Source organism: Empidonax traillii, unplaced genomic scaffold (genome assembly GCF_003031625.1).
Source record: "Empidonax traillii isolate 1590-97213 ecotype Southwest subspecies unplaced genomic scaffold, ASM303162v1 scaffold1:size7828297, whole genome shotgun sequence".
In the NCBI taxonomy this organism is placed as follows: Eukaryota; Metazoa; Chordata; class Aves; order Passeriformes; family Tyrannidae; genus Empidonax; species Empidonax traillii.
Genome location: NW_020955194.1, coordinates 1 through 27,750, shown reverse-complemented (window position 1 = coordinate 27,750; position 27,750 = coordinate 1). Strand labels below are relative to the sequence as shown.

General features: G+C 49.6%; 1 protein-coding gene across 3 annotated transcripts in view; it reads right to left on the bottom strand.

Annotated features, from left to right (window-relative positions):
• PDE9A (phosphodiesterase 9A) overlaps window positions 1-21,404 on the bottom strand; it is a 48,575-nt gene extending 27,171 nt beyond the window's left edge. For 2 of the 3 annotated variants that reach the window (XM_027896119.1, XM_027896931.1), the window contains exon 1: window positions 311-768. Coding sequence is in view for 1 of the 3 variants with exons in the window: in XM_027895312.1 (XP_027751113.1) it covers window positions 5,887-5,930; window positions 6,792-6,869; window positions 8,500-8,570; window positions 21,336-21,404 (262 nt within the window). In the remaining 2 variants the exon portion in view is untranslated. Of the gene's footprint in view, window positions 1-310; window positions 769-5,886; window positions 5,931-6,791; window positions 6,870-8,499; window positions 8,571-21,335 lie in introns of those variants that run through there. The other variant, XM_027895312.1, reaches the window with a different exon arrangement.
• Between the last annotated feature and the right edge of the window lie 6,346 nt (window positions 21,405-27,750).

The following is a 27,750-nucleotide window of genomic DNA, read 5'->3' as shown; positions in this document are numbered from 1 at the left end:
CAATTCCTCAGGTATTAGAGATGTCAGAAACACTTGTCAAGAGCATTCATACTGCTGGTCAAAACAATTTGGCTGTTACCCCTGTGTCTCTAAACTGGAGCAAGCAATCTGTGCTCTGCAAGTCTCAGATCTAATTCCTCCTTTTTTCTTTCTTTTTTTTTTTTTTTCCCCTCCCAGTGGAGTGGCTAGCAGAGCAAAGGAAGAGATTAGTTCTCTTCACAGAGACCCATTTTTCAGTTTTCCCACAAAACCCGAAAGCGCTAAAACAAAGCAAATGCCATGTCCTATTTAAGGCAGGAGAAAAACTTACCGAGTGCTGCACCTGGGATGGCACCCGAGTCAGACAGTGAAAATAAGCAGAGAAACCCGTGTCCTCTCACTCCGATGCTGCTCAGCCCTCTGACACTGGCTGTAGCGTGCCAGAGACTGACAAGTTCCTTACGAGCACAGTTCCAGTAAAAAAAACCCCAACAATCTTACTTTCACTCCCTCCCCCTGTCAAAACTCACTTGGAGTATTAGGAAATTCTCATCCAGGGAACAGTCAGCTGCAATCTGATGTTTATGGTTGTAATAAAAGACTTTCAAAACGAAGATGTATGTTTTTATAACCCTAGGGTGCAGTAAAGATATATGACTAAGAGTGGCAGTTCGTCTCATCTTAAAGAGACAAAGATCCATTTCTCTGCCCTGTTCCTTTCTGAGGGGAAGACCTCTGGTAACCCCTGTTTCTGAAGGAAATGAGACATTGTTCCAAGATCATGTAGTCTCGCTTGTCCCCTCCTTTGTAGAACAGGAGGGTTAGGTGTGTTTTTACTCCCTTTATTACTCTCTGTCTTCTTTTTTTTTTTTTTTTTATATATATATCTCTGGGCAGGGCTGATACCCCAGGTGCACACAGGTACCTTTTCCCCCAGCTTCTCCGCTTCTTTTGCTGTGATTCCCTCTGTGAAAGGGAAACCTTATTGCATGCAGCTTGGGCGCCTTGCTCAGGGTTTCCTGCTGCAGCACCCCAAAACCTTCAAGAGCAACTCTCTTCTCGCCTCACCACCCCCCCCCAACAAAAGCATTGCCGTGAACGCACAGCGTTTGCAAACGCAGGTGCTCATCAAGCCAGATTTCTGCAAGACGCACGGGATCGTCTTACAGCCGAGAAAAGAAAATCAGAAAGCCCCCCTCCAGAAGATGCTGCAATGGTGTAATTCTGGGCAGGGGATGGCCAGTTCAGGCTTCCCCAGGGCTTCCCGCGGCTCATTCCCGTGCTCGCTTTGGGGCACAGGGACTTGGGCTCCTTGCCCGTTGGCCTCTGCCAAGCTCAGCAGGGAGCTTGGCTGGGACATCACGGAGGAATGAGCCATTTTGCCTTGTCTCCAGCAGGTCTGGGAAGAAAGCAGGTGCGGGGGAATATGGCAGGAGCATTTTTTCCCGTGACTCCTGCTGTGGCTGGATCGCAGGGCTGGCAGAGAGCACACACCTTCCCTGCCGGGGCGGGGACCAGGGACACGCTGAGGCAGCTCAGGTTACCCTGCACTGACACAGATGGTTTATTACCCGCTGCCAAGTGCCCTCTGCTTTGCACCGCCCTGCTCAGCAGTGGCTCTTCCTCTGCCCTCTTACCAGCTGGGATCAAGGCCAGGGAGCCACCTCCGTCCTCCCACTCTCCCCATCTCCCCTTGCCATCCAGGCTGCCAGCAGGGATTCCATGGGGTTGTGGGGTTGGCCTGGTTTCCCTCCATCTTTTCTGCTGTGGCCAGGCAAGGCTGGGAGGACATGGGCATCTCCCTTTCCCTGCCAGTACCAGGCTGGTGAATGCCTGACACATTTCTCAGAAACGATTCTGCCTCTGGCTCGGGCTTCTGTCTGAATTTCGCTTTCTGTGGTTTGTTTGGATCAAGGCAGTCAGGGCAATTAAAAAAAACCCCTCAGGTGGACAAAAGCCCCAGGAAGGGGTGTGGGCTTCAAGCCCACGTCTGTGAATCACATGGAGCACCGAATTCTCTTGGCAGCCCGGGTTAAGTTGGGTTGCTGCACCCAAGTTCCCAATCAGGTGAGTAATCCTGAAGCAGCTGGCCCGGTCCCAATGCACGCATCCATGAGGGGGATGCATGCAAGGAGCAGCAGACAGGAGGAGGATTTTGCTCTCACAGTCTCTCTTTAGTCTTGCCTGAGCTGCAGGCGTGAATAAACGTCCAAAAGGAGAACAGAGATGTTCCAGAATAAGAAGATTTAGACACAGTGACAAGCTTCTGTCTCTTCATCAGCAGCGATCTGCACAAGATCTTGCGTATTTAATCATTCAGGGGGGAAAAGCAGTCCCTGCAGATCCCTGGTGCAGTCACTGGTGGGCTCAGTGGGGTGGGCAAGGCAGGGTTAACAACAGTTCAGACATGGGCCCTCTAGCAGGCAGCTACACACGTCTGGGTTGTGCTGCTTCTCCCACTGCAAGCCAATATTCCTGGGGAGAGACCCTCTGTGCAGGTCCTAGAGAGCATGCAAGCTGAAAAGGCAAATAACTGAGCAGTAAGTGAAGTGGGAGGTGAAGGCTCTGCCTACGGCCTCAGCCTGGCGAAGTGGCTCTGGGATCCTGTCACTGGGCTGCTGAGCACAGAGGGACAGCGGGGGAGCTCTCCCCACGTGCTGGCCTCCACCCCAGTCAGGCACTGCTCTCTTGGGTTTGCTCACCCATTTCCCCAGAGATGAGGAGATACTTGTGTGGAAGGATCCACCAGAACGAGCTGGAGACAGAGGTGCTGAGAGAACTTGGGACAGCTCAGCACATCTTGCGCTCTTTCAGGTCACATCCCTGGTGAGGTCTTTAATGACTTGGTCAGCCACCCGAGTGCTTTGCTGCCCACACTTTGGAGCAGCAGGAAAGTCCCTGTGCAGGTTTTCCTGCCCATTTAGGACTGCAGTGGATCGGACTCACTTGATCTGCCACAATAGCTCCTTTCTCTGCGCTATCAGAACACGACAGACTCCAATTTTATCTCTCAAGAGCGTGCTGCTAGTAGGATTTGTTCATTTAATTGCCATCTCCGTCAGTACTGCAGAGTGCCTGAACCCTGCTAATTAGAGTGACAACACAGCCATTTGGTTGTGAGTTTTGAGCCAGTTCCACCACGAGGACACAGACCAGAGCCCTTCTGCCGTCAGGAGGGAGAGGATGCCAGCTCAACGGGCTTGGGAGTTTTAACACCCCAGAGAGAAGGAAGGGTTTGGCACCGGGGGTGTGATGCTCTGCTTGGACGAGCCATGTGCCTTCTGGTCCAGGGCCACAGGAGGAGGGACAACACGTGATGCAACAGTCCCACAGGCTCAGAGCAGCTCAGCCTTTGCCTTTGCCTCGCAGACAGCTGACCCCTGATGCAGCAATTGCTGCTGCATCCAACCCTCACTGGAATCATAATTTTCTTGTTTCCAACCGTCTCCCATGACTGTGGCCAGGAAATGAAGAATGGTTTCTTAGCAGGACTCCAGTGGATATCTCCTCTGCTGGATGAAAGCCACTGCTTATATTTTCCTCCCAAAGGATCATATTTTCCAGTCCCACCTTTTACAGTCTTTGTTCTGCTGAAGTGTGTGTCGTTCTTCTCCAGCTGCCTGGGAGACTGATGAAAAGAGGTGCATTGCCTCCCACCGCCGTGAAAATTGGGGTGACCCCCTTTTTGGCATGTATTTGGATGAGCTGCTTTGGGAAGCAGAATCACACAGGCAGAGCTGTTTAAGAAGTGAAGACTAGAACAGAGCTGGGTTTTTTTTTCTTTTAATGAAGAGGAACGATTTCCCACTCTGTTTATTCTTCCTACTCTCAGCAAAATGTCAGGAATGCTTAAGATTAATGACAACCCATGTGAAAGAGAAACAGATACCAAGGAACATTAGTTCCATCACACTCAGTTCAACTTTCATCCCCTTTCCACAGCAGATTCTGTCTTATGCTTTGGCAACCTGTGTCCAGAATTTTTCTTGCCCTTTTCAGCTTAGATCTTTGGAAATCCCTGTTTTATAAAATGCAGAGAGGGAAGACAGATCCCTCTGACACAGTGAGCTATGTTCTGCACAAAGCAGAGCCATGTGCTGTCAGCTGGGGATGAAGAATGAGGGCCTTGGGAGAGTGAGAAAAGTTACATGCGGTCTTATAAAAATATAGGGTTAGCTTCGTGTTTGGGGAATAAAGAAAAAAAAAAAAGAAGATTTTCAAGAAATCCCTTCAATCAGCTTCCCAGCAGGTATAACACAGTAGCATTCCCTGGTAGAGCCATGCTGGCCCTATTTGCTGGTCTTTGTCTTGGGGCAAATGGCTACTGGTTACCCACACCAGCTGGCACACAGGGAACACGTGGCCCACCCCACCTTTTCTGATCTGATAATGCAAACAACTGCACTCCTGGACCAGAAGAGTGATGCTGTTCCAGCAGAGTTTGTCACAACAAGGAAACAGTTGAGGAGACAGCTTCTTTTCCCTTGGCAGCCATGTGTGTCCCTTGGCTTTGACTACCTCCTTCTGGCAAGGGCGGCAATCACTGACATGGGACCTGCACGTGGCTTGTCACAAATCTCACTGTGGCTCTTTCACAGCCTCTTTGTTCTTCTTGCTCTCCATCTGCCTTTGTTCTCTGCATGCACAGGCTCCCCGCTGTTGCCTCCCTGTCTCCCCCAAATCCTCCTACACTGCCTTGCTGTGCCCATTTCCCTACAGATGTTTCTGCCACCGTGGATGTCCCATGGAGTGGCTTTGGTTCCCTGTGCCTCCCCATCTAAAAGAAGGCAGCGCTGTGAGACATTTCCTTACATAATCCAGGAGCCTAAGCAAGAAGAAGAGGTGGGACTTGCAATTAGCGTAAGGGGGATGATGAGGTGGGACCAACAGAACTGCATCACCCCTGTCCCAGCAGACTCACCCGTTCCTGCAAACTACTTTTTCCAGCCCCAGGCTTTCTGTCTCACTCTTGTTCTTTCTGTGCACGCTGTGTTTCCAAGATAATCTTAACCTCTTGCCCTCTGCCTCTCCTATCTTCCCATTTTACTGCTCCAAACAGTGTCCTCAGCTGACATCTCTTACTCTCCTGCAGTCCCTGCCTCAGCAGCTATTCCCTGTCCCTCCACAGTGCACAGGCTCAGGCTCCTGCCCAGGCTGCACTGATGTGAGTGGCAGAAGATGCTGCAGCTGCACGGAGGAGCAAAACCACAAGCCAGATGCTTGATAAGAATTGCCCCAACCAAATGTCCTGCTGCAGTGTCTGAGAGCTACAGGCCTGAGCATGACACTGGCAGGCAAGGAGGAATGGCAAAAGCACCATTTCAGTCCTGCCTGTGGAGTACAACAGTGCTGTGGCTGAAGAATGTGTTCCAGATGTGTTCTTTCACCCAGGCGTTCTTTAATCTTGTCAGGTGTATTTAAATATTTATCACACTTAGAGCTACTGTGCCCACCGCAGAAATTATGTTCTCTCCTCACCCATTTGGAAATAACACGGGGTTCAAAGGTTGTGCTCAGCTTTCCAGCAGAGCTTTGATGAGAGATGAACAAGTTTCACAAAACACTGCAGGACAGGCTTTCACATATTGTCTGTGTTGCCTAAAAAAAAAACCCCACTGCTCCATGCAAGACTTTTCCAAGGGCATCAGGAGTGATGAGTCAGACCAGGGCCAGGCATGGGGAAAGTCCCCCGGACCTCAGCCATTCACCTCATCCTCAAATTCCTTGAAATCTAGGGGCATTTTTTAAGCTTCCCTCCAAAACACTGTGATCAAATGACCTTTATTCTGCTGTAGCCACAACCACGACATCGTCACCTTTCTTCCTTCCATCATAGCCACGTAATTTCCACGCCCAAATGTTCACAAATTCGGCTTTAGTAAACTAAGCACAAAAGGGTTGTTTTACCTGTGAGCTGCTCGGTGGCAACAGGGATCACTTTGTAAGGAGACCTGGAAGGGTCAAAGAGGGTTGATGTTAGCAGCACTCAAAATGCAGTTTGTATTTCGGCCACTTTCTCTGGACATACATCCCTCTGATTTGCTAGAGGCAGAGAGATCTTTCTTGTGCTGTATGACCATGCAGCGGACACGGCAAAAATGCCTCCTCTTTGGCAAGCCTTGACAGCTTGTGGGCCGAGATGGCGAGGAAATCTGGCAGGTCAGAAGGGAGCCCCAGTGGTGGGGATCATCTTTTTGCTCTGTGTTCTCACAGAATTCAGCCTGCGAATTCAGCTCCCTCCCAACTGCTGGGGCTCCACCACACGGTATCGGTGAGAGTAATGGCAGTGACAAACAATAATGAAACAAATAATGAAGGAGTAAAAACTGCCAGCAGTCAGTGTGAAACTGAAAGTGCCAGGCTGTACAAGCAACAGAAACCAAAGAAAAAGAAAGAGAAAGGGATTTTGGAGATGGGAAGGGCCAAAGCCAGCATGGGCTAAACCCATCAAAGGCTTGGACTTCGCTTTCCAAGTAACCCCCTGGTTGTGCCCTAGCAGAGCAATAAAGGGTGGGGGGAACAAAGGAGCTCAGAGCCCTGACAGCAAACAGGGAGGGATGGCAAAAGATGTTCCACATTTATTACTTGAAAGCAGTATTTTGGCCTCAAATACTCCTACTTTAAAAGCAAGTAAAACTCTTCAAAACCAGCAGGCATTAGTGTTGGGGGCCAGCACGCATTTCTTACTGTCATCCCTCTCCCTCCAGGGAGTTGCTCACCTCCCACTGCACATAAAAGGCATCTGCAGGTGACCACCCCCCTTCCCTTGGGCTTGTCCCAGGTTTTGTAGAGCAGGTGGCAGCAGGATTTACCTCTCTGTGTTCGCAGGCATCGTCGGATCGATGGACACCATGCAGTTGTCCGCCGTCAAAAGGGAGATGGTCGTGTTCCTGAAAAGCACGTTCCAAAGAGGATTGTTTGACCTAGAAATGCTGGCTGAAATCCTCTCCCTGGCCTGGAACTGTCTGGGATTCGTGTTATCTCAGTGCTAAAAGAGCCAAAGCACAGGACAGGGCAGGCTTGATGCTTCAACCACTTAAGTTACCAGAGATGTTTCTGGTAAAATGTAATGCATGATCATCTTTGATCTCAGAGCAGGCTTTGCTCCCTGAAAACTCATTTATTCTGTTGACTCACTGACTAACAATTTCTGTGAAAAAGCTGAGTTTTCTGATACATTGACTCAGCAGCTATGTATTGACTCACATTGTGCAAATGACTATTGGTGCCATGAACGCCTTCAAGTTATTTAGTTACTCTTTTACCAAAACAAACAAAACAAATGTCTTATTGAATATGGTGTCTTGATTGGGTTTTTTTTTTCAATACTGCGCTAAGTGTGATCTCATAGGCTCAGATGTAAACCTTGCAGGTTTACTTTGGCTCCAGGAGCCTGACTGAAAATGCACAGTCCTTTGGAAACCTTCTAGTGAAAAATAAAATGCCAAATATGCAGTGAACACCCTGATCATGAATAACTAAAACAGCTAAACAAAGATTCCTGGGTGATGGAGCAGAAATATTTGACATGATAGGCAAATGAGAGTTATTAACCTCTCTAATGTCAAATGGAAGGAAATAATCAGAATAATCAGCAAAGGGCATTAATTCTGTCCAGCAACTTATGCAAATTCTGAGTCAATACAGACAATTTTATCTTTAAATCCTCAGAGATGGAGTCATGCAATAAACCCGTGATTCTAGAGGTGACTAGGGGGCTTCCCTCCCCCTGTTCCACTGCCCTGGACAGGTGGTGCAGAAGGGGATGGATGCTACACTGTGCCACCCTCCACCACACGCCAGCCTCTCCCACTCCCACACAACCACATGTGATCCTGGATCCCTCTCAACACCAGGTCTCAGCTGGATGCTGCTCTCTAGCATGAAGGTAAGAGAAACAAACCCTACAGGAAATTACAGCAGGAGGGAGGGATACGTGGACTTTGCAGGACCACATAAATTAGGAAATAGTTGCCCTGGGCAATGTATATGGGGATATTTATGTTCAATAAAATGGTTCTGCTGGGGTACTTCGCCTTTGATTGTCCCATACCTGTGATTAGATTGCACTACATCTAAATAGAAAGCTTGTCACCTAGTGGCAATGATTCTCACTGGCCCCAAATTTTGCCCTGAAAAACAGGTTCTAAACATATGGCTGAATTTCACTCTATATGGATAAATATGTAGTGCTGAGGTATAACTGGCACAGGTGTCCACAGCCTCTGTGTACTTCGGGCTGAGCTTCTGCACTTGGTTTTATTATTTTAGATTACATCTCCTCTGTCCGACTCTGTTCCACTCTGTTCCTCAAGCACAGCCAGCACTGAAGTGGCCCAAAGCCCTGCCAGAGCTTCCACACTTTCCTGGATTGTCCCAGTTTCTTCTTGCAGTAGACTGGAAGGAGAGAGAAGCCTGAATAGCAGCTAAATAAATCATTTGGGGGCCTATCTTTAAATTGTTCCCAGTAGTAAAGAAGCAGAAGTGAAATGAATGTCACAAATGAGAAGTCAGACCTACCTCGGTAACCCTGTTGCAATGCAGCAGAGGTCCATGATGTCTTTGGAGTTGCAGTATTTACTAAAGATCACCTTCCAAACGGGACAGCAGCAGGGGGAAAAAGGAAGATGAAGAGAAAGAACGATTAGTTCCCAGTGAGATACGAGCTCTATTCAGGCGTGAACTCGGCTAATTTTAAGGCACGTTCCGTGATTTCAATTATCTGATTTGACTCGTGAGCTGGAATATTTCTCTACTCCTGTTTTAATACCTGTGTCTATTTCGATAAAGCAAGCAAGCCCTGGAGGCCTAATTGCTGTTCAGAAGTAGAGCAATAATGAACTGCTGAATGAATAATGAACAGTGAACTGAGAGCAAAAAGGTTTCTGATAACGCAGTACTGCTGGGGGTGATAACAACTGTAAATTTCAGGATGTAAGAGCCCAGATTTAGGAATAAAACAGCCTTGATTTGGGGAGGTCCTTGGATGTCAGAAAAGGGCACTGCTTTGGGCTACACCAGTACATACTAGCTGTATACTCAGCAGAGGGTTTTTACCCCCAGCCTGTGCCAGATTTCCCGCCGACTGTCAGGTTTTATTGTTCCCGCTGCTAGGTCGGAGCTCAGACCTGGAATTACAAAATTTGCCACTCTTACCTTCCCATCCCACAAACACCTCTTCATCCCCACCACCCTTCACAGGCAGCCCCTGTGCAGAGCAGACTGAGCAGTGCATCTAAGGAGCACAACATCCCCCTGATCCCATTGCAACACGGCCTTCAGTGACCCGTTCCAATGCCAACATTTTTTCCCAAGATTCCTGCATCCATCAGGACATCTAGGTGATGTTTCCTCCCTGTCTGAGAATCTCTTCTGCAGGTGGGGTGCAGAAAGCACCTTAATAATACCATTGTGGTGCTTCTCATCAGCCTCACTGCACCCACGTGCAATGTTTCAGCTCTGTAATCTGCAGGTTGTTTATGTTAAATGACTTGCCCAGTACTTTACCATGGCTAAGTGGCAGGCCAGAAATGTAACCCAGGAGTCCTAATTTGATTTCTCTTTGGATTCAGAGACAGCATTCTGCCTCTGAAAGAAAACTCTCAGGAATTCAACAGCAGCGCTCTGCACGAGGAGTCTCCTGTTCCAATAAATAAGTGGTTGTAGGATATCTGAGCTCCACTGACCAAGGTCCCTGAGGTTGCTTTCACTCCAAACTCTTGTGTCCCCTGTGGGTACACAGTGCACTATCAAATCTTTCAACACTCTAAACCAAAAGTCTTGTTCTCAGTGGAAGTATTGGGGGAAAAGTAGCCATCAGAAAGTACCACCAGTGGAAAAAGCAAGCATGGGTGGAATAAAAAGAAACTGCAGGCTTAACAATATAGGATTGAGTTTTAATGCTTCTGCCAGTGTTGGGTCTCTTCTTCTCAGAGAAAACTCACTGTGTGGGTGACTGTGGTGGAGGCTTTGAACTCGATGTGGAAATCAAGTGCCTCATTGTAGCTGGGTCCAGCTCACCTTCCCAGAGCCAGGAACAGCAGAGAGCACTGGGGATGGTCGGTCTGGGGCTGCTGGTGTTACTGGGATGGCTGCAGGGGCTTGCAGTGGGGCAGCAGTGGTGTGGAGAGGGGCAGTTTCCCTTTTACATCCCACAAGAAAAAAGAGTGACACAGTTCAGGGGTCAGGAACTGTTCAGGGTTCAGGATGCAGCAGCTCAAAAGGGACCTGTGGAGGCCTTATGGCAAAACTCAGGAGGAGCAAGACTGTGGTATTTTGCAGATGAGATCTGAGGCACAGGGAGATCAAGGTCAAAACTCTCCTCTCCTTGCAAGTGCCTTGCTGGAAATGAGATTTTCCACCCCCTGCAACCACCTGTAGCATCCCATATTCTCATGGTTTCTACTGCCAATCAACACAGATACGAGGGATGTGCATGCCCACAGATCAGCCTTGAGGCTGGTGACCCAGAAAATGAGGAATGTGTCACCTGGGATGACTTCTGGGAGAAGGCAGGGGCTGCAGGAAGGGGGGCTGCCCGAAGTGGGGGCTGTGGCCTCTCTCCCCGCATCGAGCAGGCCCTGTAAATTCAGCGAGGTGAGGATCATGCTGGAAAAATAACATGTCATCATCTAATTAAAGACTCTCCCAGAAGGTGTAGGTGCCAGGAGGTAATTGAGCCTGCAGCCTCGCTCCAGCAGCCTTGGCCTTCGAGTGCATTAATTCCTAGATTGTAGGAATATGCCTTCTCTGAGGTGCTTTTCGGACACCAGGGGAAATCCCTGACCTGGAGGGGTCACATGGCGAGGACCAAAACTCTGCCACTGGCAATGGGAAAGCCATGGGAAAGCCCACAGGATGCTCTGCCAGTGAGGGGCTACAAATGCCTGCTCAGAGCTTGGGGCATCACAAGCCTGAAGCACCGGGAGACCTGGGACAACGTGGTGGGATTTGGGCAGGCTGGTTAGTCCTGGAAATGCACTGACACTTCAGCAAAGCTTCAGCCCTCAGTTTTCACTGGTGTGAGGAGCCCTCCTACTCCTGAGTGAAGCACCAGGGGTTTTGTGCTAGAGAAGAGGATGGTAAAGGTCAGTTCCAGAGGTTGCCATGACCCATCCGTACGCTCACACCCACCTTCCCTGTTTTCTGACCCGGATGAGGTTACTCCAGGCAGAACCTCTATCAAACATGAAGGCACTTGATTGCTGAGGTAGATAGCAACTGCTGCTCGGGAAATGGGTGTGTTTTAAAAGTCTGTGTCAGCCAGTGATTGACCCTTGGTGATTAAACTTCAGCAGCAATCAAAGCAGTAAAACATTGCCAGTCGAGTTCAGATGGGGCTGAAATCCAGCTCTGGCAGAACACAGCATCCTGCCAGACTGAGAGCTGCTAAAACTGGCTGACAGAACACTGGAGAGAACAACAACTGGTACATGCAGTAACTGAGCAGACGATGTTAATTGCAGCTGAAAAGAAGGTAAAGGCTTGTGATGTGGCAGGAGTGCTATTTCAGGTGTTGAGGTTCCTTATCCTGGAAATCAATTATTATTGACCAGGACAGATAAGAGAAGATAAAACATTAAAGGTAAGAAAACTGGCCTGACCTGATGCATAGAAAGCAGTAGAAGATTTCAGGATGAGGATGAATTTTGATGTTTCCTTTTACTCCATGTAGTAGTGAAAGAGTGGGAAGCAAAACAAAGACTGATACCAGATCACGAGCTACCTCTGTACGTGATTTACAGCTCTCCATACTTGGCACTTTTACTGAAGTTTGCTACAAGTGGATTTGTGAATCACCCACTGCCTTTTGATACCCATCTCAGGATGGTTGTCCTCAGCTGCCTGCTTTTTTTTTAATCAAAAAGCACATGCCATTTAAAGTTTTCTTCTATTGCAGCCCGCTGAGCTTTTCTGACCGTCTCCCTTCTGTTCTAAAACACAGCAGCCAGCCTCAGATGTTTCCCAGCAATATGCAATTGTCCCTGTTATTGTCCACAGGTTCATGTTCCCAACAAAGTCGATGCCAGTTGTGCTGACGGAATACAATTGGGATGCATTTCAGAGAGATGGGAGGGCAGTACCGTGTACTATTGATGGCTCCAGCACAGTATAGGAATCCTATCTGCCTGGAGTCCATTATCATTGCAGGGACATCAGCAACATGAAGGCAACACAGGGACACTTGGCCACGCTTCAGCCATCTGGGACACGTGGTTTTTCCCCGTGACCTGCAGATGGCTGACCTGCAGCTTTGAGGACAGGCAGCCCTGGTGGCACAAGCTGCTGAGGAGAGCATCTCACCCAGTCCTGTGAAGATGTCCTTGCTCTGGAAGGTGTCCTAAAGCTGTTCCTGTTCAGCCTCTGGGTCTCTGTGATGACAGGTTTCCATTTGTGGGTCTGATCCAGACCCACAGTCAGCACTGAGGAACTTCATCTCCCTTCAGATCTGTGTCAGCTGTCTCTGACCCACAGTCAGGGTCTTGCTCAGGACCCTGCTCCTATGCTGGGCGAGAAGCCACTTGCTGAAATGTGTCTCATTCCCTGCATTAGTGCCTGGTGCTGGAAGGGATCCCTGCTTAGGACAGGACTGAGGCCAAAGACAGGAGACCACGGCAGTTTCTCCAGCTGTGGCAGTGAGCTAAGATCATGCATATGTAGAGTTTCCTATAAGGAAATTCCAGGTTTCCTCATAATACACATCAAAAAAGTGCTGGTTATCACAGCCCAAAAAAGCCAGGGCTGAACCTCCTGAGTCCCCTCCCAGGAAAAAGAGTGGACACAGACAATATTGCCTGGTGGTATGAGTCTGCTGCAAGACCAGTCAACACGAGACTCTCAGTTGCCAGTGTCATTTCTGAAAGCAGAAGCAGAGCCAAAATCATGTCTAAGCAGAGTGACAGCAGTGTTACATCGCCTGGGAAAGGGAAGCAGAGGCCTCTGCTTCAGCCTGCAGATTGATGACTAAATGCCATGAAGAAAATCAGCCACATATAAACCCTGTTAATTGCGTTTCCCTTGGATTTGTGCCAGGAGGAAAAGGATGTATTCCTCAAAAGTGATGCAGCATCTGCAAACAATTTGTTTCCCCTGTTTGAGAGTTGCCATGGTACCATATTTCTCTCCTTGTTACTGTTAGCAAAACTCCTGAGGTGGTTGGATGCCCCATCCCTGAAAACATTCGAGGCCAGGTTGGGGTGGGACTCTGAGGGACCTGATCTAGTTGGAGACGCCCCTGATCACGGCAGGGGGGTTGAACTAGATGACTTTTAAAGGACCCTTCCAACCCAAACCATCCTATGGTTCTACCACATGTAGAAAAAAAATCAGTAGGAAAACCAGTCCTCTCTGAATGTTTAACTTCTTTGTTTCAATAAGTCCCCATCAAGACCGAGGATCAGCCATTTGATTTAAGTGGGGAATGCTGTCTGTCTGCCTGGGAACGTAACGTGACGCAAATGGGGGCAAAGCAGAATGAATAATAACTGAGGCTTTTTGGAGTGGAAATAATATTTTGATGAAGCATGCAGTGACTGCAAAGTAGGACAGAGTGGCTCGATGGGGATGCCTGGTTCCTGGCCTGGAGTTCACTTCTGTGGGACTGGTTTCCTTCCTGGAGACAGCTCTGCATTTTTTGAAACGTTTTCTTCTGAAATAAGGAGCCATTTTCTCTTAATCCGTAGTATCCACCTCTGCTCTAGGAGGATTTAAAAACCTCTCTCAGGAAGAGTAGGGATTAAGAGCCTTGGTACTCTGGCTGGCTTTCCCACTCAAAGAGGCAGTTCAGATTAAGGACTGTGATGGAGATATTACTAAGGGACCACTGTACACATGATCTGCAGTTTACAACTAATCACATTGTATTTTGCTTTCAGATAGGATGGGTAAAAACACAGCTTACAAATCCAATTTCTGTTCTATATTTGATCCTCAGAACAGCTAATCCTCTCTGTAAACAGCAAACCCTGTCCTCAATGTTATCCTGTTCTGATCTCTTGTCAGTAATTGGGTTTTGTTCCAAGAATTTAACTCCTGTTTGATTTTTTTTTTTTTTTACCCCAGTAAAATTCCTAAATAAATAATGCAGAAACATTTTTGAAGCCAGAGTGCCCTCAGTTTCAAGTTCTAGTTGTTTTTGCTGGTTTCAGCCTGCCGTGTTCAAGACTTGAGAGCACTTGGGGATGTCTTCAATTCAGCTCAATGAGCAATGTTCAGAGTCAGGGACGAAACTGCAGGGTTGAAACCACCTAAATTATAATCTTTCACTAATGAGACTGGGGGATAGCGTGTCAGGAAAGATTCTGGTAAAAAAAAAAAGTTATGTATCTTGTGTGGACTGTGAAAATTGCTGCTGGTTCTGTAAGAGCAGCTTTCACGGAGGGTTTATGAACTGCGAAGGCAAAAGGCTGATGTGAAATTTTTCACTGTGATTTTTCCCTGTCTCTCCAGTGGTCTTTGTTCTCCATATCAAAGTGAAGCAGGATCCAGAAGTTTCAGATACCACTCTGTAAGAATCACGGGAAGGAATCAATACTTCCAGACATGTAGACAAATAGGTCTTCCCCAAAAAATATCGACAAATGACCTATCAGTTGTAGCCCCCAACATCCAGCAGAAGCCTTACCTAAAATCCCATATCTAAACATCTTCCAGGTTTCTCATTCTTTGAATTCAGATACAAACACAACATGAGCCCAACTGTACCCAAATTATCTGTCTCTCTTCTATATTTCTTGCACTAATTAACAGCTGATACTCAGAAAACCACTCATTTATCCGAGCTTCGAATGTTGGGCGGTATTAAAAATAGTCTGCCAGAATCACCATCTGTTTGATGCAGTGGCAGCTTCTCCAAGAGAAGATCAGAAAACCGATGCATGTGTGCATGTACATGTGTGGGGGAGAAAACATGAGAACCCTCAGCTGGGAGTGTGAGCAAAAATGGAAAGTCCCGCGGGCGCCTCAGACACCGCTTTCTGCCAGAGGATGAGAAACCGTGGTAGATGTTCTGCTCTCAGCAGATGGAGCTCTGTAATCCTGCTGATTCACGCTTAACCTTTGGGTAAGGACACGGCTCCGCAACGCTCATTCCAGCATGACCCCCAAGTGGGACGTTCTGGGGGGAAATTGTGTGACGTAACTTTAACCGTCCACAAGCACAGCAGCTCGTGTGTGTCTCTCTGCTGGACTCCCTCTCTTGCCAGCAGAGAAAGAGGATGACTTTCAAACCGTAAATTAGCCCACATGTCCCCAAAACCCACTTTTAGGATAGGATGTATCATCCCCTGGGGACACCACCGGCCTCCCCAGTGATTACAGGGCACCCTGCGTGACTAGTTTGGAGCAGTCAGCACCAACTTTGAGATGGTTGTGGCTGATGCATAACTGGGGTGAATCCAGTCAGTTTCCTAATTATATACATCACCCTAAAATAAGAAACAGGAGTTGCCAGACAGAGCTGACGTACCAGGATCCCGAGGCATGTGGTAAGTCATAATTCCTTCCCTGTAACATCCTTGAACAGAGAGATATGGGAAAAGAGGCTCTTCTCTTTCTAGGAAAGGAAAATTGTCTACGATACGCTCATATATGTGTGACCCCAGGACAATTTTGGACACCCACTGAGAGGGGCAGCATGGCAGAGGTTGGCTCTTTCACTACGAGCAGTGAAGGATCTCATTACTTTTTGGAGTCATTTGGGCTCATAGAAGAAGGGAGGCAACATTTCACAGAGACTTATCCAACCTCCTGACTATACTAAGGGTCATATTCCTAATATTGAGAACTAATAACTAATGGCAGGATATAACCAGGAACCAGCAAGGCTGGTGGTGAGGGGCCAAGCTGAAAGTTTCTTATTTTCCGCAGCAGAAATAAAAATATTCCATAAAAGTATTTAAACCTCTGACAAATAACACAAATGCCTATAGTCTGTTCCTTCCTTAACATAAAAAGGGCACACATTTGCTGCTAATGGAATACTAAGTGCAATTAACCCTGCAGCACATGAACACATTAGGCTTGAAATGTTTTGTAAACTGGATAATAAGGACTCTTTGGCACCAAATGTTCTCACTAAATGTGAGTGAGGCTAGGCTGTTCCTTTCAAAACTGCTCTCATAATTAAAGTCTCACACTGCAATGTGCTTGATAAGGTAGGACTGTTAGAAGGCCAATGCTTGTTTCCAGAGTAAGGAGAAGCAGGTATGGAGACAGACCAGCAGCAGGCCAACTTTCAGTTGCAGAATTAAGTTCATGAGAAAGGTGAGAGACACAGAATGGTTTTGTCTTGTTTGTACTGAGCCAGAAGAGTTGTATATGAGGAGCATAAGTTGCTATGGTTGTCTTGTCCAAACTCATGGGTAGAGTCACCTACAAGTAAAGTGTTAAACTTCCCCTTTGCCTTGACCAGTGTGAACACAAACTGTAATAAATATGTTAGACTGAGCGTGACTTCAGAGAGATAAACAGAAGTAAAGAAACCTTTCTGGGTGATGGGTATGGAAGAACTATGGAGCTCCCCTGGAATTATGGAGCTGTGCTGGGATTACGTTTTGTTCCCCCAAATGCCCCCTCTGGGGAGGGAGGAGAGGGAGAAGTAGGAGAGTGAGAGGCCCCAAGGTTGACATTATCTTTCACTATTTTAAAAGAGTTGTGAGCCATTTTTACTCCTTAAAGTGTTTATGTGCTGTAATGTGTTGGAGTTTTAGGAGCCTGCTGTTCATTTCCTGCTCTTTTACAACAAGAACATCTAGCAGGCCCCTTGAATTCACCAGGGCCAGCTAAAACCAGAAAGCCAAGGTTAGCCAGACCAGTGGTCAGACTCAGTCTGTGCTACCTTGTACCCTCCAGCACCTACAGAGACCTTCCAGCGGTAAGAACATGGCCTTGATCACACAGAAGACATGTCTCACTCTGCTAAAGTAGGATTTGGGACCAACTTGTCACTGCCCGGGACAAACTTGTGAGAATCAGATGGACAGAGGAGAACCCAGAGGTGTGTCCATGTCCTGACTGCCCATGAACAGGAGCACCCCTCGGATGGCTGGCAGATGAAAGAGTGTTCCCCCAAATCATCAGTCCAAAAAGACAAGGGGTCCACGTGCTCGGAGAGTCATCAGGATGCAAAAATACTTCATCGCCTTGACGGGACCGCCACACCATTATTTTTCTTCTGCGTTTTGTTTTCCATCCCAATCCAGTTGGGCGTGTTAAAAATAGCGTGGGGAGCTTTGGAAAAATAGGTTGGGTTTGCTGGAGTCTGGGCATTTATACCAGAGATGCTGCTGCTCCAAGTCAGAGGAAGAGCTCACATGACAGGAACGATTCCTGCGCGCTGAGGTTTTGATGCAACGGCCACGGCGCCGAAACGCTGCCTGAGCCTCGTTCTGTTCCTTGAGTTCCAAGAGGAACAGTGGATGTGGATGGCTCAGCTCAGTAAGACACCCAGAAAGCCTGAACTCAATAAACTCCTTCAAGAAAGAAAAAGAAGGATATTTTTCTGTTAAACATCCAGAATGACTCAGGAAACCAGAAAAATGGCCCCAAAATCCTTCACTTGCTTTCCAAAGAAGCGGAAAATACCACAGGGTGATTTCATGGAATCCTTGACAAAGGCGGCGGTCCTTTTCTTTTTTTCCGGTTAGTTCAGGCTCTGTACCCCTCTGATTTTCCATGCTTGTTACAAATATGATGTTGATTAAGTCACTGGAAACAGAAATCCTCTTGAATTAAGCATTTTTCTCAGAGGAACTCCTTGCAACTCTGTAAGCAAAGCCACTACCCTGAGACATTTGAAAAGGAGAGCCAGGAAGCCACCCAGCTGAGAATGAGGCCACTGGCTGGTTCAGTTCTGCTACCATTTAAATCTCAAAGGTCAAGAGAAAACGTTCCCTGTAGTTTCTTCATGGAAAAGAAGATTGGGCACGAGCTGGGGAACGTTTTCTTAGTGGTGGATTTTTAATTCAAAACAGACTCAATGGGAATTTTTCTTAAAAAACGCAGCCAAAGGGTTAACAATAACACTATGAAGGGAAATAAGAGATCACCTCATCCTATATGAAATACAGCCATGGCTTCCCCTTGTCTTGCTGTCTTCTCCTTCACCTGGTAGCAGGCCAGGATTGGGACGTGGATGTGCTTCCCTGTGTGCTCAGCCCCAGGGGCACTTGTGTGTCCAGGCAGGCAGGTAATGAACTGCTGCCCGTCCCTGGAAGAGAGGATTCTTTAAAAATAAACAAACTGAGCGGCACTTGTTTCCCCCAGGTGTGCATCCCCTTATGCAAGTGCTGGATGGGAAATGCATTACACTGTAATTTCATTTTTCAATCAGCCCTGAGAACAAGTGACCTCTTTGAAGCCAGTTTGTGCAGAGCTGTAACACCACCAAGTCTTTGATCTTCCCTCTCCCACGGCCCTGGCACGGCCATCCCCTCCGCTTCCTACTGTATTTGGTTCCACTTCTCCCATGGGAGACCCCCATTCCCTAACCCTTGACCAGGACACAGCTACCAGCTGCTCGAAGCCACCCTTTTGGGGATCTCGAGCCCAAGTGCCTGTGGGGGTGCCACAGGTGGTGTCAGCTGGGCTGGGGTGGGTCACCTCAGGTCCCTCCCAGTGCAGAGCCCCTGGTGCCCCAGCATGGGGAGATGTTCAGTCAACTCTGCCCCCTGGACAGCCCAACCCTGTGGTCAGCCTTGGTGAAGGCCATTTTTGGTCATGTCTCTGAAAGGCCAGTTTACCAAACTGTGACAAACAACCGGGAGCCTTTGAGGGCACAGGAAGGATGGGGACAAGGGGAGAGGGTGGGAGCTGAGGAAATTGTGGAGGTAAGGGCTGGGATTCCGCAGCAAGATGTAGGAGTGATGCACAGCAGCACTGGGACGAAATTCCATCTCCTCCCAGCTTCCCACCGTCCTCCCGCAGGAGGCTACTGGACTCCCGGGTGTTCATGGCACTGGCCTTGCAGACACGGACCTCAGCTCTTCCTCTGGGACCTGCTGGCCTTGGTGTGGTCCTGCTCCCAACCCCTGCTGATGGTGCCTCCTGGCACTCCTAACTCCTGGGAAGGGTTTCAAAGCCAGCAAACTCTTCTTTCGTAATCTCTGCGTCCCTCTGCCCTCCCTGCCGTGCCCCTGTGGACCTGCCAGCACACAAACCTACTTAGCTTAATTCCCCACTCCCCATTCCCCACTTCCAGAGTGCTCCTCTGCAACGCTCAGGTCCCCGGGGGAGGCACCGCGTGGCTCTTCTGAGCCGGGTTTGTCCCTTCATTTACCCCCGTGCCGAGGTGAAACAGCTCCTCCCAAAGTCAGCAGCACATCCCCGCGGCCGCGCCGATAGAAACTCAGGATGAGGCCGCGGGAACACAACGCTGCAATTACAACGTGAGTAATTGCCACCACAGTAATAATTGCCGTGGTAGGACGCCCAGCCCTATTGCGCGACTGTGATGCCCAGCAGGCCAGTTGCAAGCTGGAGCTGAGCCCTTTCAAGCTCAACAAGTGCTGTTATAATGAAGCTCATACCTCCGTTACTGGTTGACAAGGAGCTTAGCATTGATTTAATGAGTTCCCTTTAGAAGCCTCCAATGCTGCATTCCTTGGAAGATTAAGGGCTGTCGCTTTTTTTTTTTTTTTTTTCTCCCCCCTTCAGCTTCTTTCTAATGATGTTGTTACTGAGGAGGCAGGAGAATCTGAGATATGCCCTGCTTACCGCTGGGTGAACCCCATTTGCACAGCACTTTTACTTCAGGAGTCCTTCCAAACACTGCACAGATGGAATTTTACATCTGACAAAAAGAAACAGATAACGTTTATCGAGCTTAAACCCCCTTAATACCGCCCGAGTTTGCATTTGCCTGCTCATGTGACTGTGCCTCTTCTGTGTTTTTAGTATCAAAAAGTACTCTCCAGAGGCTGCTTTGAGAAATGCTGCCTTTTTTTTTTTTTTTTAAACCAGGGTAGACGACAATATGCTTTAGTGATATCTGCTGCAACACTCACCACCCTTTCAAAATGTGGAAACATTTTGTGGAAACTGAACCGTACAGGTATCAGGGAGCTCCATACAACCCTTTCTTCGGGGGGGGGCTTTCAGGCAACCAATTCATTAAAGCCCTGGCGAAAGAGAATCGGTGCCTTCAGCTCAGCAGAGCCGGCACCGCCGAGCCCGCGGAGGCAGAAGACGACAGATGAAGAGGAACAGCCTTCTCTGGGGAATCTGGCACAGATTTGGATTCTCCAAGGTCTGGTTCCCGAGGACGCGACTTTGGCGGTCGCGGTAGGTCTCCAGGGCAGTGACTGTAGGACACGGAGGCGTGCGCGGTGGGATGGGACTGTGAGTATCAGCTATTTAAGCTCACTTCTGCGGTCACTCACATAGCAAAAGGGGAAGGAAGAGAAAGGGCATCTTTGCTGTTTCCTTTTTAAAGGAGAAACTAAGGGCGAGGATGGATGAAACGAAAATTTAGAGCAGGAAGACGAGAGATTTGCATTTTTTTTTCAAAGTCAGAGTTTACTCGCTCTGGGAGCCTCGCAGCAGCTCTCTGCTACAGAAAAGGCACTTGATTTGTGGCCAAAGCATTGCTGACCAAATTTAAAAAAAAAAAAAAAAAGGAAGAAAAGACTCCCACAGAGGCGGCGGATTGTTTCTCTTTAAAAGCAGCGGGCTGACAGCCCGGCAGCGTGCGAGCTCTCGCTTTATAACCAGAACACATTTTCTCCCGCAGTTCCCCCTGCGCTGTGAACCGTGGTTAACCAAACAAGGCAGGCGAATGGCAGGGAAAGTTTTAATTAACGTTTTATCGGCGTTTCAGGAGCAACCCGGCGGAGGCGGCGGGGACCCCGCAGCCCCCCGGAGATGCGGCGGCACCACCACCGGGCACCGCCTGCCCCTTCGGCGCGGCCCTGAGAGAATGCCCGTCGCCAAAACCCTCCGGGAAGGCAGTCTCCAAAGGAACCGGTGCTTTCCCGGCTCCCACTGCCTGCGGGGAAAGCCTGGCCGCGGGCAAAACTTTGTAAACACGTCGCGACGCGGCTCCGGGAGAGGAAGCGGGGATGCGAAACCCAGGAATCCCAACGCCGGCAGGGAGAGCTGGCAGCGAGTTAGTGCTGGCAGCGCCCAGCCCTCCCCTGCTACCAGCCTCCCCTTCCCCTTTAAATAAACATCCGTGTACAAAGCAGAAGGCATTCGAGATTCCCCCCCCCCCCTTTTCCCCTTAAAGAGGGATTTGGAGCCCGCACCGGCTCTCGATGCAAACGCGCGTCTGAGTCGCGGCACAGAAACGGGTCGTGCAGCGATCACAGCCCCGCAGCCGCCGTCCGGAGACCCCACTTCGTGAAAAACAGCAAAAGTACCTTTTGAATTCTTCCATCAATATCCAAATAAATACACTTGGGCCGGTAAGTTGAGGAGGCAGATCCCATCTTGCTACTGTAGGGCTTTTCACTGGACTTGTTTCCAGTGTCAAGCGGAGCAGAAAATCAGGTTTATCCTACCAAGCCGAGCCACCGCTGCCTGGCAGTTTGGTGTCCCCGCTCTTCTGTATCCCACTGTACTCTCATTCTGGGAAGGTCCCTCCTCTAACATGCATGCATTTTGCTGTGCCTCTGTCTCCTCTCTGCCACCTCCTTTTAGTTTTGCTTCCCTACAAATCCAGCTGCTTCGGACAGGGAAAGACACAGGCTCCAGATGCTCTCTGCGAGTCCCCGCTCCATTCCCATAGCAACAACCCCTCCTGGCTTTAGGGCTGAGAGCTGCTGGGCATCGGCACTGTGGCTCTGACCCTGGGACTGACCAGCTCCTGTTATGCATAAGACCATGTGGGATTTATCCCTCGGGGTGAGAGCGGGGGGGGGATGGCTGAGGAGGGGGAAAAAGCCTCCCGCATCAGGGTGGGGAGAGACGTAATTTGATTTTGTGGTGAAATAGGAACATAATTATTAATTAGTGCCTCTCCTGGTGAGCTGCCCGCACCCTGCAAAGCAGTGTGATAGGCTCCCACCTGGAAGTGCCCTGTGCTGGAAGTGCTTTCAGACACACGCAGCAGCTGGGGCTCCGACCGTCTCAGCCCAAACCCAGCAGCTCCATTCCCACATCCCTCCTGTCATCACTACAAGCAGAGAAAGAAACAGCAGCAGCTTTTCTTTTTCTTTTTTTTTTTTTTTTTTTTTTCCCCGTAAGCTCAGCAGCATGAAGAAAGTGTAAAGCCCATGCTCTCGCCCACCGCCATCCGAGCCACCCCCGGAGAGAAGGAATTTGTTATTTTAAGGGAATGTGAAGTATCCTGGCAAAGGCATCTCCTGGGAGAAGGCGCAGCCGAGAAGCGGGAGGGAGCACAGCATCCGACGGTGTGTTCTCGGAGCGGATGCCGGGATGCCATCTGCTGTGCTGCCCTGCAGAGCCTGGGGGAGCCGGAGCGGCGGCAGCGGCGGGTGATGCTCGGTCACGGACGCGAGAGAGGTTTGGAGGCAGCGGCTCCTCCGCCCTCGCAGCGGGAGAGGCGCCCGATGTTCTGCACGGCTGGGAGCAGCGCTAGCTCGCTGCGTTTTCTGATGGAGGGGCTGCAAGGACATTTCCCGGCCAGCTCCCTCTGTGCTGCAGGCTGGGAGAGCCGGGCGTGGGGCAGTGGGGTCGGCGCTGCCCACCCTGCCCAGCCCTAGGCCTTGCTGTAGCTGGAGTGAGACACTCCTGACCCACAGGCTCAGGCACCAGGAGCAGCCTCAGCTGCCCTGGAATACGCAGGGCTCTGTCCCTGTGTGAAAGGGATTCCTGAGGGCTGGAGGGCTGAGCGGGTCCCAGAGCCCGTTTGGGAGTCAAAGCCGGACTGGCTTTTCAGACTGAAGCCAGCAGAGCTCCTAAAGCCCCCAGAGCCAGCGGCAAGGTGACACCTTCGGGAAGTGCAAGACTTTGCTTCACATCCTTCCTCTGCCAGCTTGGAGCTGGTGCTGGAAGTCTTCCAGGAGAGATCCTTTGCCCCTGGGCTGTGTTACAGGCTATCCCATAGAATATTCCAAGCTGGAAGGGACCCATATGCATCATCCAAGTCCCACTCCTGACCCTGCACATCACACCACAAGCTGTCCTGGAGGTTACCCTCTAGGCGATTTTGCAGCCTATCCCACAAACTACCCTGTAAACTGGATAATCCTGGAGGTTAATCCCTTAGATTATTCCACAGGCTATCCCCATGGCTATTCTGACATGGGGCACAGCTTCTCCCACTGCAACAGCCCTTCCACACCAACCCCGCTGCTTCTGTGCATCAGTCATGACTTTGGTGAGCCCATACCCTCATACCCTGCTCTGCCTTAATCCTGTTTTACCTGAATGACTTGGTTGACCTTGCCAAGCAGCAGACACCTGAGGGAGATAGCCAGGATGACAAAAACGCAGCCATTTAGAAAGAGGCATCCAGAGCACTCACAGTGGGAGATGCAAGTGGGGCATTTGGCCTTGTAGAGGGGGGGAGCTGAGATCTCCTCCCCCTGAGGACCCACTCCTGGAGGGGTCAGACAAGGTCACTTGAAGGATTTGACCACATAAATTGAAGGATTTGACCACACATCACTGAGACATCTAATGATCAGCCTCACACTGCTGAGCATCTATCTTTTGATTTCCATCTCAAAAAGCAACCCGCTTCTCCAGCCAGCAAAAAAAAAAAAAAAAAAAAAGACAGGCTCTGAAATCCAGGTGATGATCCTGGTCCTGCCTCTCCATCCTTCTTGTCCTATCTACTCTTCCTGTGTATTTAAAATAGTGTTCCTTAAGCTCCAGCACACACTCCCCTCCCCTTAATTACATTAGTACTTGTTGGAAAAATTGCTTTGCTGTGAAACTGCTGACTATTGCACTTTTCAAGAACATTTTATGTAGAAGTCAATCTACAAAAGCTGAGCTCCCAGAAGTTACAACAAAAGCCTGATGCAATTGAAGGCACAGTTGGAAGTCCATGCCTGAAAGACAGTATTCATCACAGAGGATGTGCAGTTCCCTGAGATAACTGCCTGACTTTCGTTGGTTTAACCTCCCCAAATCTCCTTATTTCGTTATACACCGTGCAAAACGGGGCAAAAACGATTGGGAAGCGTTGTCCTATCTTATCAAATCCTTCAGCAGTTCATCAGCTGGGCCAAACACAGTGCCAGACAAGGATTTTCCAGCATTTGCCTTGCAGGAATGTTTAGCCCAGCTCAGGGCAGCACTAGGCTGTTTTACCCCCCGCCCCGACCACGGGCGGCACATCAAGGGTTGCACAGCTCTGCTTTGCCTTCCCTGCTAAGCTGTTTACCGAGGCCAACACACACCCCTGTATACGCTCAAACCTTGAAAGTAGGCGTGCCTTTTGGAGAGCTGTGGGGCTCCAGCCTTTGGCCCAGCGACCTGGCAGTGTCCCAGCCAGATGTCGCTCCCAAGGAGTGAAAAAGGCGCCTCTGTCTCCCTGTCCTGGCGTCTGCTCCAAGTCCGTGGTTCAGAGGCAGCTTTATTAGAGTTTCCAGGGTGTAACCAGAGGATGTTCAGACTACACATGGATTGCCATCAGACTCGCTGCTGTCGAGGCACAACGCACCCACGCTGGCTTTGTGCGGGTTGAGATCTCCCCGTGCTGCAAACCCCGCTCAAAGGGAGAGGGAAAAGCTTTAGGGATGGAAAGGGCTGCCCAAGTCACTCTCCATGTGGGTCTGGGGTGGGATGGCACCATTCCTGTCCCCTCCCATCCCTGCCTGCAGCTGCAACGATGCAGAAGAGACAAGAGGTAATGAGCCATCGAGGACAAGGTGGGGCAGCAACACAGACTGCCAGCCCTCATTGTCCCTCCAAGGATCTGTCCTCACCAGACATGTCTCAGGGTAGCAACACCCTTATGCAATGGTCTCCCTGAATCTTTCCTTTCCACAAAGCATTCCCATCAATCCCAGTCACCTATTTACAGCCATGGGATGGGGTTTCCCAGGCTTGCTTCTCCAGTCCTCGCCCAGCCTCTCTAATACCTGGTTTTCCTGCAGCACTCAAGAAATTAGGTTCCCCTTGCAGCCTGCTGTGAGCACATCCAAACCTGGGAAGTGCAGGGCAGTGATCTTCAAAGGGACTGAGATGGGGAAAAACAAAGCAAGATAATTTAAACCTTTCAGTGGAAGATCTCCTGTTCAGTTTCTCTCAGAGAAACACATTTCCACATGTCATCACTCAACACTCTTCTCTCAGTCCCTGCTGTGCTCTGACTCTCCTTGCCCTCTGAGATGAAGTGAGGCATTTGGGTGTCCTTTCTGCCCCTGCCCTGGGAGGCTGCAGGGCTGGACACAGCACCAAGCAGCTCACCCCACCTAGAAGGGCAGGGAGAGAAAACCAAAGCACGTAAAGTACCTGGGTGCCCTTGGAGGGGGCTGATTAGGGTCTAAGGTTGTGTTTGGAAATGCCTCCTGGGCCACTGTGACTGGCAAGGTGCAGCCTGGTCCCAGGAGGTGACGGGCAGCTGGAGTGTGACTCAAGCCAGGTATTTTAAGGACAATGATATATTTTCAACAAAGACTGCTTAGAATTAAAAACAGAGAATTTTTAAAAATTAACCTCTTTCCTTACCTACCCCATATCTCAGCCTTCCAGGTGCTACCTCTGCCCACTAATCCCTTCTCTTGCAGGTCCCCTCCTTCAGCTGCAGGTTTGTCCACCTCCACGTTCCCACAGGGCCTTGTCCTACTGCTTTACCTCCCTCAGACCTTCCAAAACACTGGTTTGCCCTTGGAGCTGGGAAGATTTCCCCTTCACTCCCACAGCTCCCCTTCCTCTCCCTATTTTGCTCAGTCTTCTCTCCCTCCTTTGACCATCTTCGGTGTTTCGCCATTTTTCCTTCTGGATGTTTCTCCCCCACAAACCTGAAGTCCTGCAGACTTTATGCAGGAATTAACTGCCCTTGGAGTTTTCTCCGTTGACAGCTTAAGGTTTGCCGTGGCAGTGTGAGCTCCTCCATGCAGAGCACGGCGGACCTTTCCAGCCCAGCTCTCACTCCTTTCCATAAGCCTACGGAAAGAATATTCCTTCCTGTACACGGAAATTTTAGCTCACTTCTTCGCACACTTTCTTTCATACACGGCCAGGTTTCCACAGGACCAGTCCTGGAAATGATCACATTGAATGCTAATTAGAGAATGAGTGATTATTAATCTCGAGACCTCTGTGTGATTTGTCCATGTGGACCTTTACATCATTTGCCCCCGGGAGCCCCGTGTTTGGCCCTTCACCAAGCAGCACCTCAGCCCTCCACCTCGCTCTTGGCTCCTCCAGCCCCATTCCTGGGACTTGTTGCTCTCCCCAGCCCCATTCCCAGTCCACACGGCACAGCTGCAATCACCTGGTTTCCATGGCAACCCCCCGGGAACGCGGGTCAGAAGGGAGCTGTGACATCTTCTGGCGCGGCCGGTGCGGGCACCAGGGTGCAGGTACGGAGCTCTGTGGGCGGGAGACGTCGTGTTACTCACTCGGGAGCCAGCTCCGCTCTCTAATCCAGCATCATTGGCCACCTCAGTGATAATGCTGCCTTTATTCTGTTCACAGTTGTTGTTAAAATTCCGGTCCCAGCAGCTCTCTCACGTCTCAGCCCCCAGACGTGCCAGTTAATAGGCTTAAATCTTGGAAAAGTGCAGCAAACCCCGTTGACTCACAAAAACCTGTCCACGTGTGTGCAGCGCTGGCTTGGAGAAGAAGAGCAGATTCAAGACACGGGCAATCCTTTATTTCACTGTATGACAGCCCGTGTCCAACACAGCATCTGGCATTTCTCGACTTTGTTGAGGAAAAAAAAACCTTCTTCCTCCTGCTCCGTGTTAGAAACTTTATTAATAAACCTGTTTTCTAAAGCACTTACAATACCTGGCAGGTCCCAGGTTGATTTCCTGAAGGTCTCCCAGCGGTGCAAGCCCCACCGCCTTTCCCTGCTGGGTGCAGAAGCAGCTCAGCCTCCACAAGTGTTTCCTTTCACTGCAGCACCAGGTCCTTGGCAGGGCCCTTGTCCTGATTTCACTAAGAGCACTTTCCATCACCTCCCGGGTGACCCCCTTCTCCCCCCACCCCAGGAGCAAGCAGGACCTCGGGAATCTCCATGCTCCATGCCATCGTGTGGTGCGCTGCCAGCTGCCTTCGGCGAGCTTTGACTGCCCTCTCTTTCATCGCCGCCTCTCTGCTTGATTTTCAGCCTTCCTTCCCTCTCTGCTTTCCATTTTTCTACCTCTTCCCTTTGTTTCTCACTCCACTCCCACCTCCCCAGTCCAGCCGTCTGCTCCTAGGCTTTCATTTAAGGTTTGAAGAGAGCCAAGAGTACCTTGTGCCTCTCAGTCTCGCCCCAGGCACTGATGCAGGATGTGGAGCGTGCAGGGCAAAGCACTCACCCACGCACACACGCGGGCCCTAACTAGCTGCTAACGACCCTTCTGCATCCACGGAATGGAGCTTCTGGGAAAGCCCAGCTGGGAGAGCTGCGTTTTCATAAGGTTATGGAAGAAATTAGGAGACCCAACTGGAACTTTCAAGAGCTGAGGGGGGGAAGAAAAAATAAATGAAATTAAGTGTGCCTGGAGTTGCTGCCCGATAAAAGAACACAAACCAACAGAGTGCCAGTTTATGCGGTGCTTTAATTCAGGGCCCGGGGTCCCTGTGGACTCGTGTCCAAAGACAAGTACCCAAAGACCCACATTTCGAACGCAACTTTTATACTATTTTTCCAAGCGAGGTTACATGATAGGTTTTACATTTTAAAAGAAGACATAGCGGTTAAAC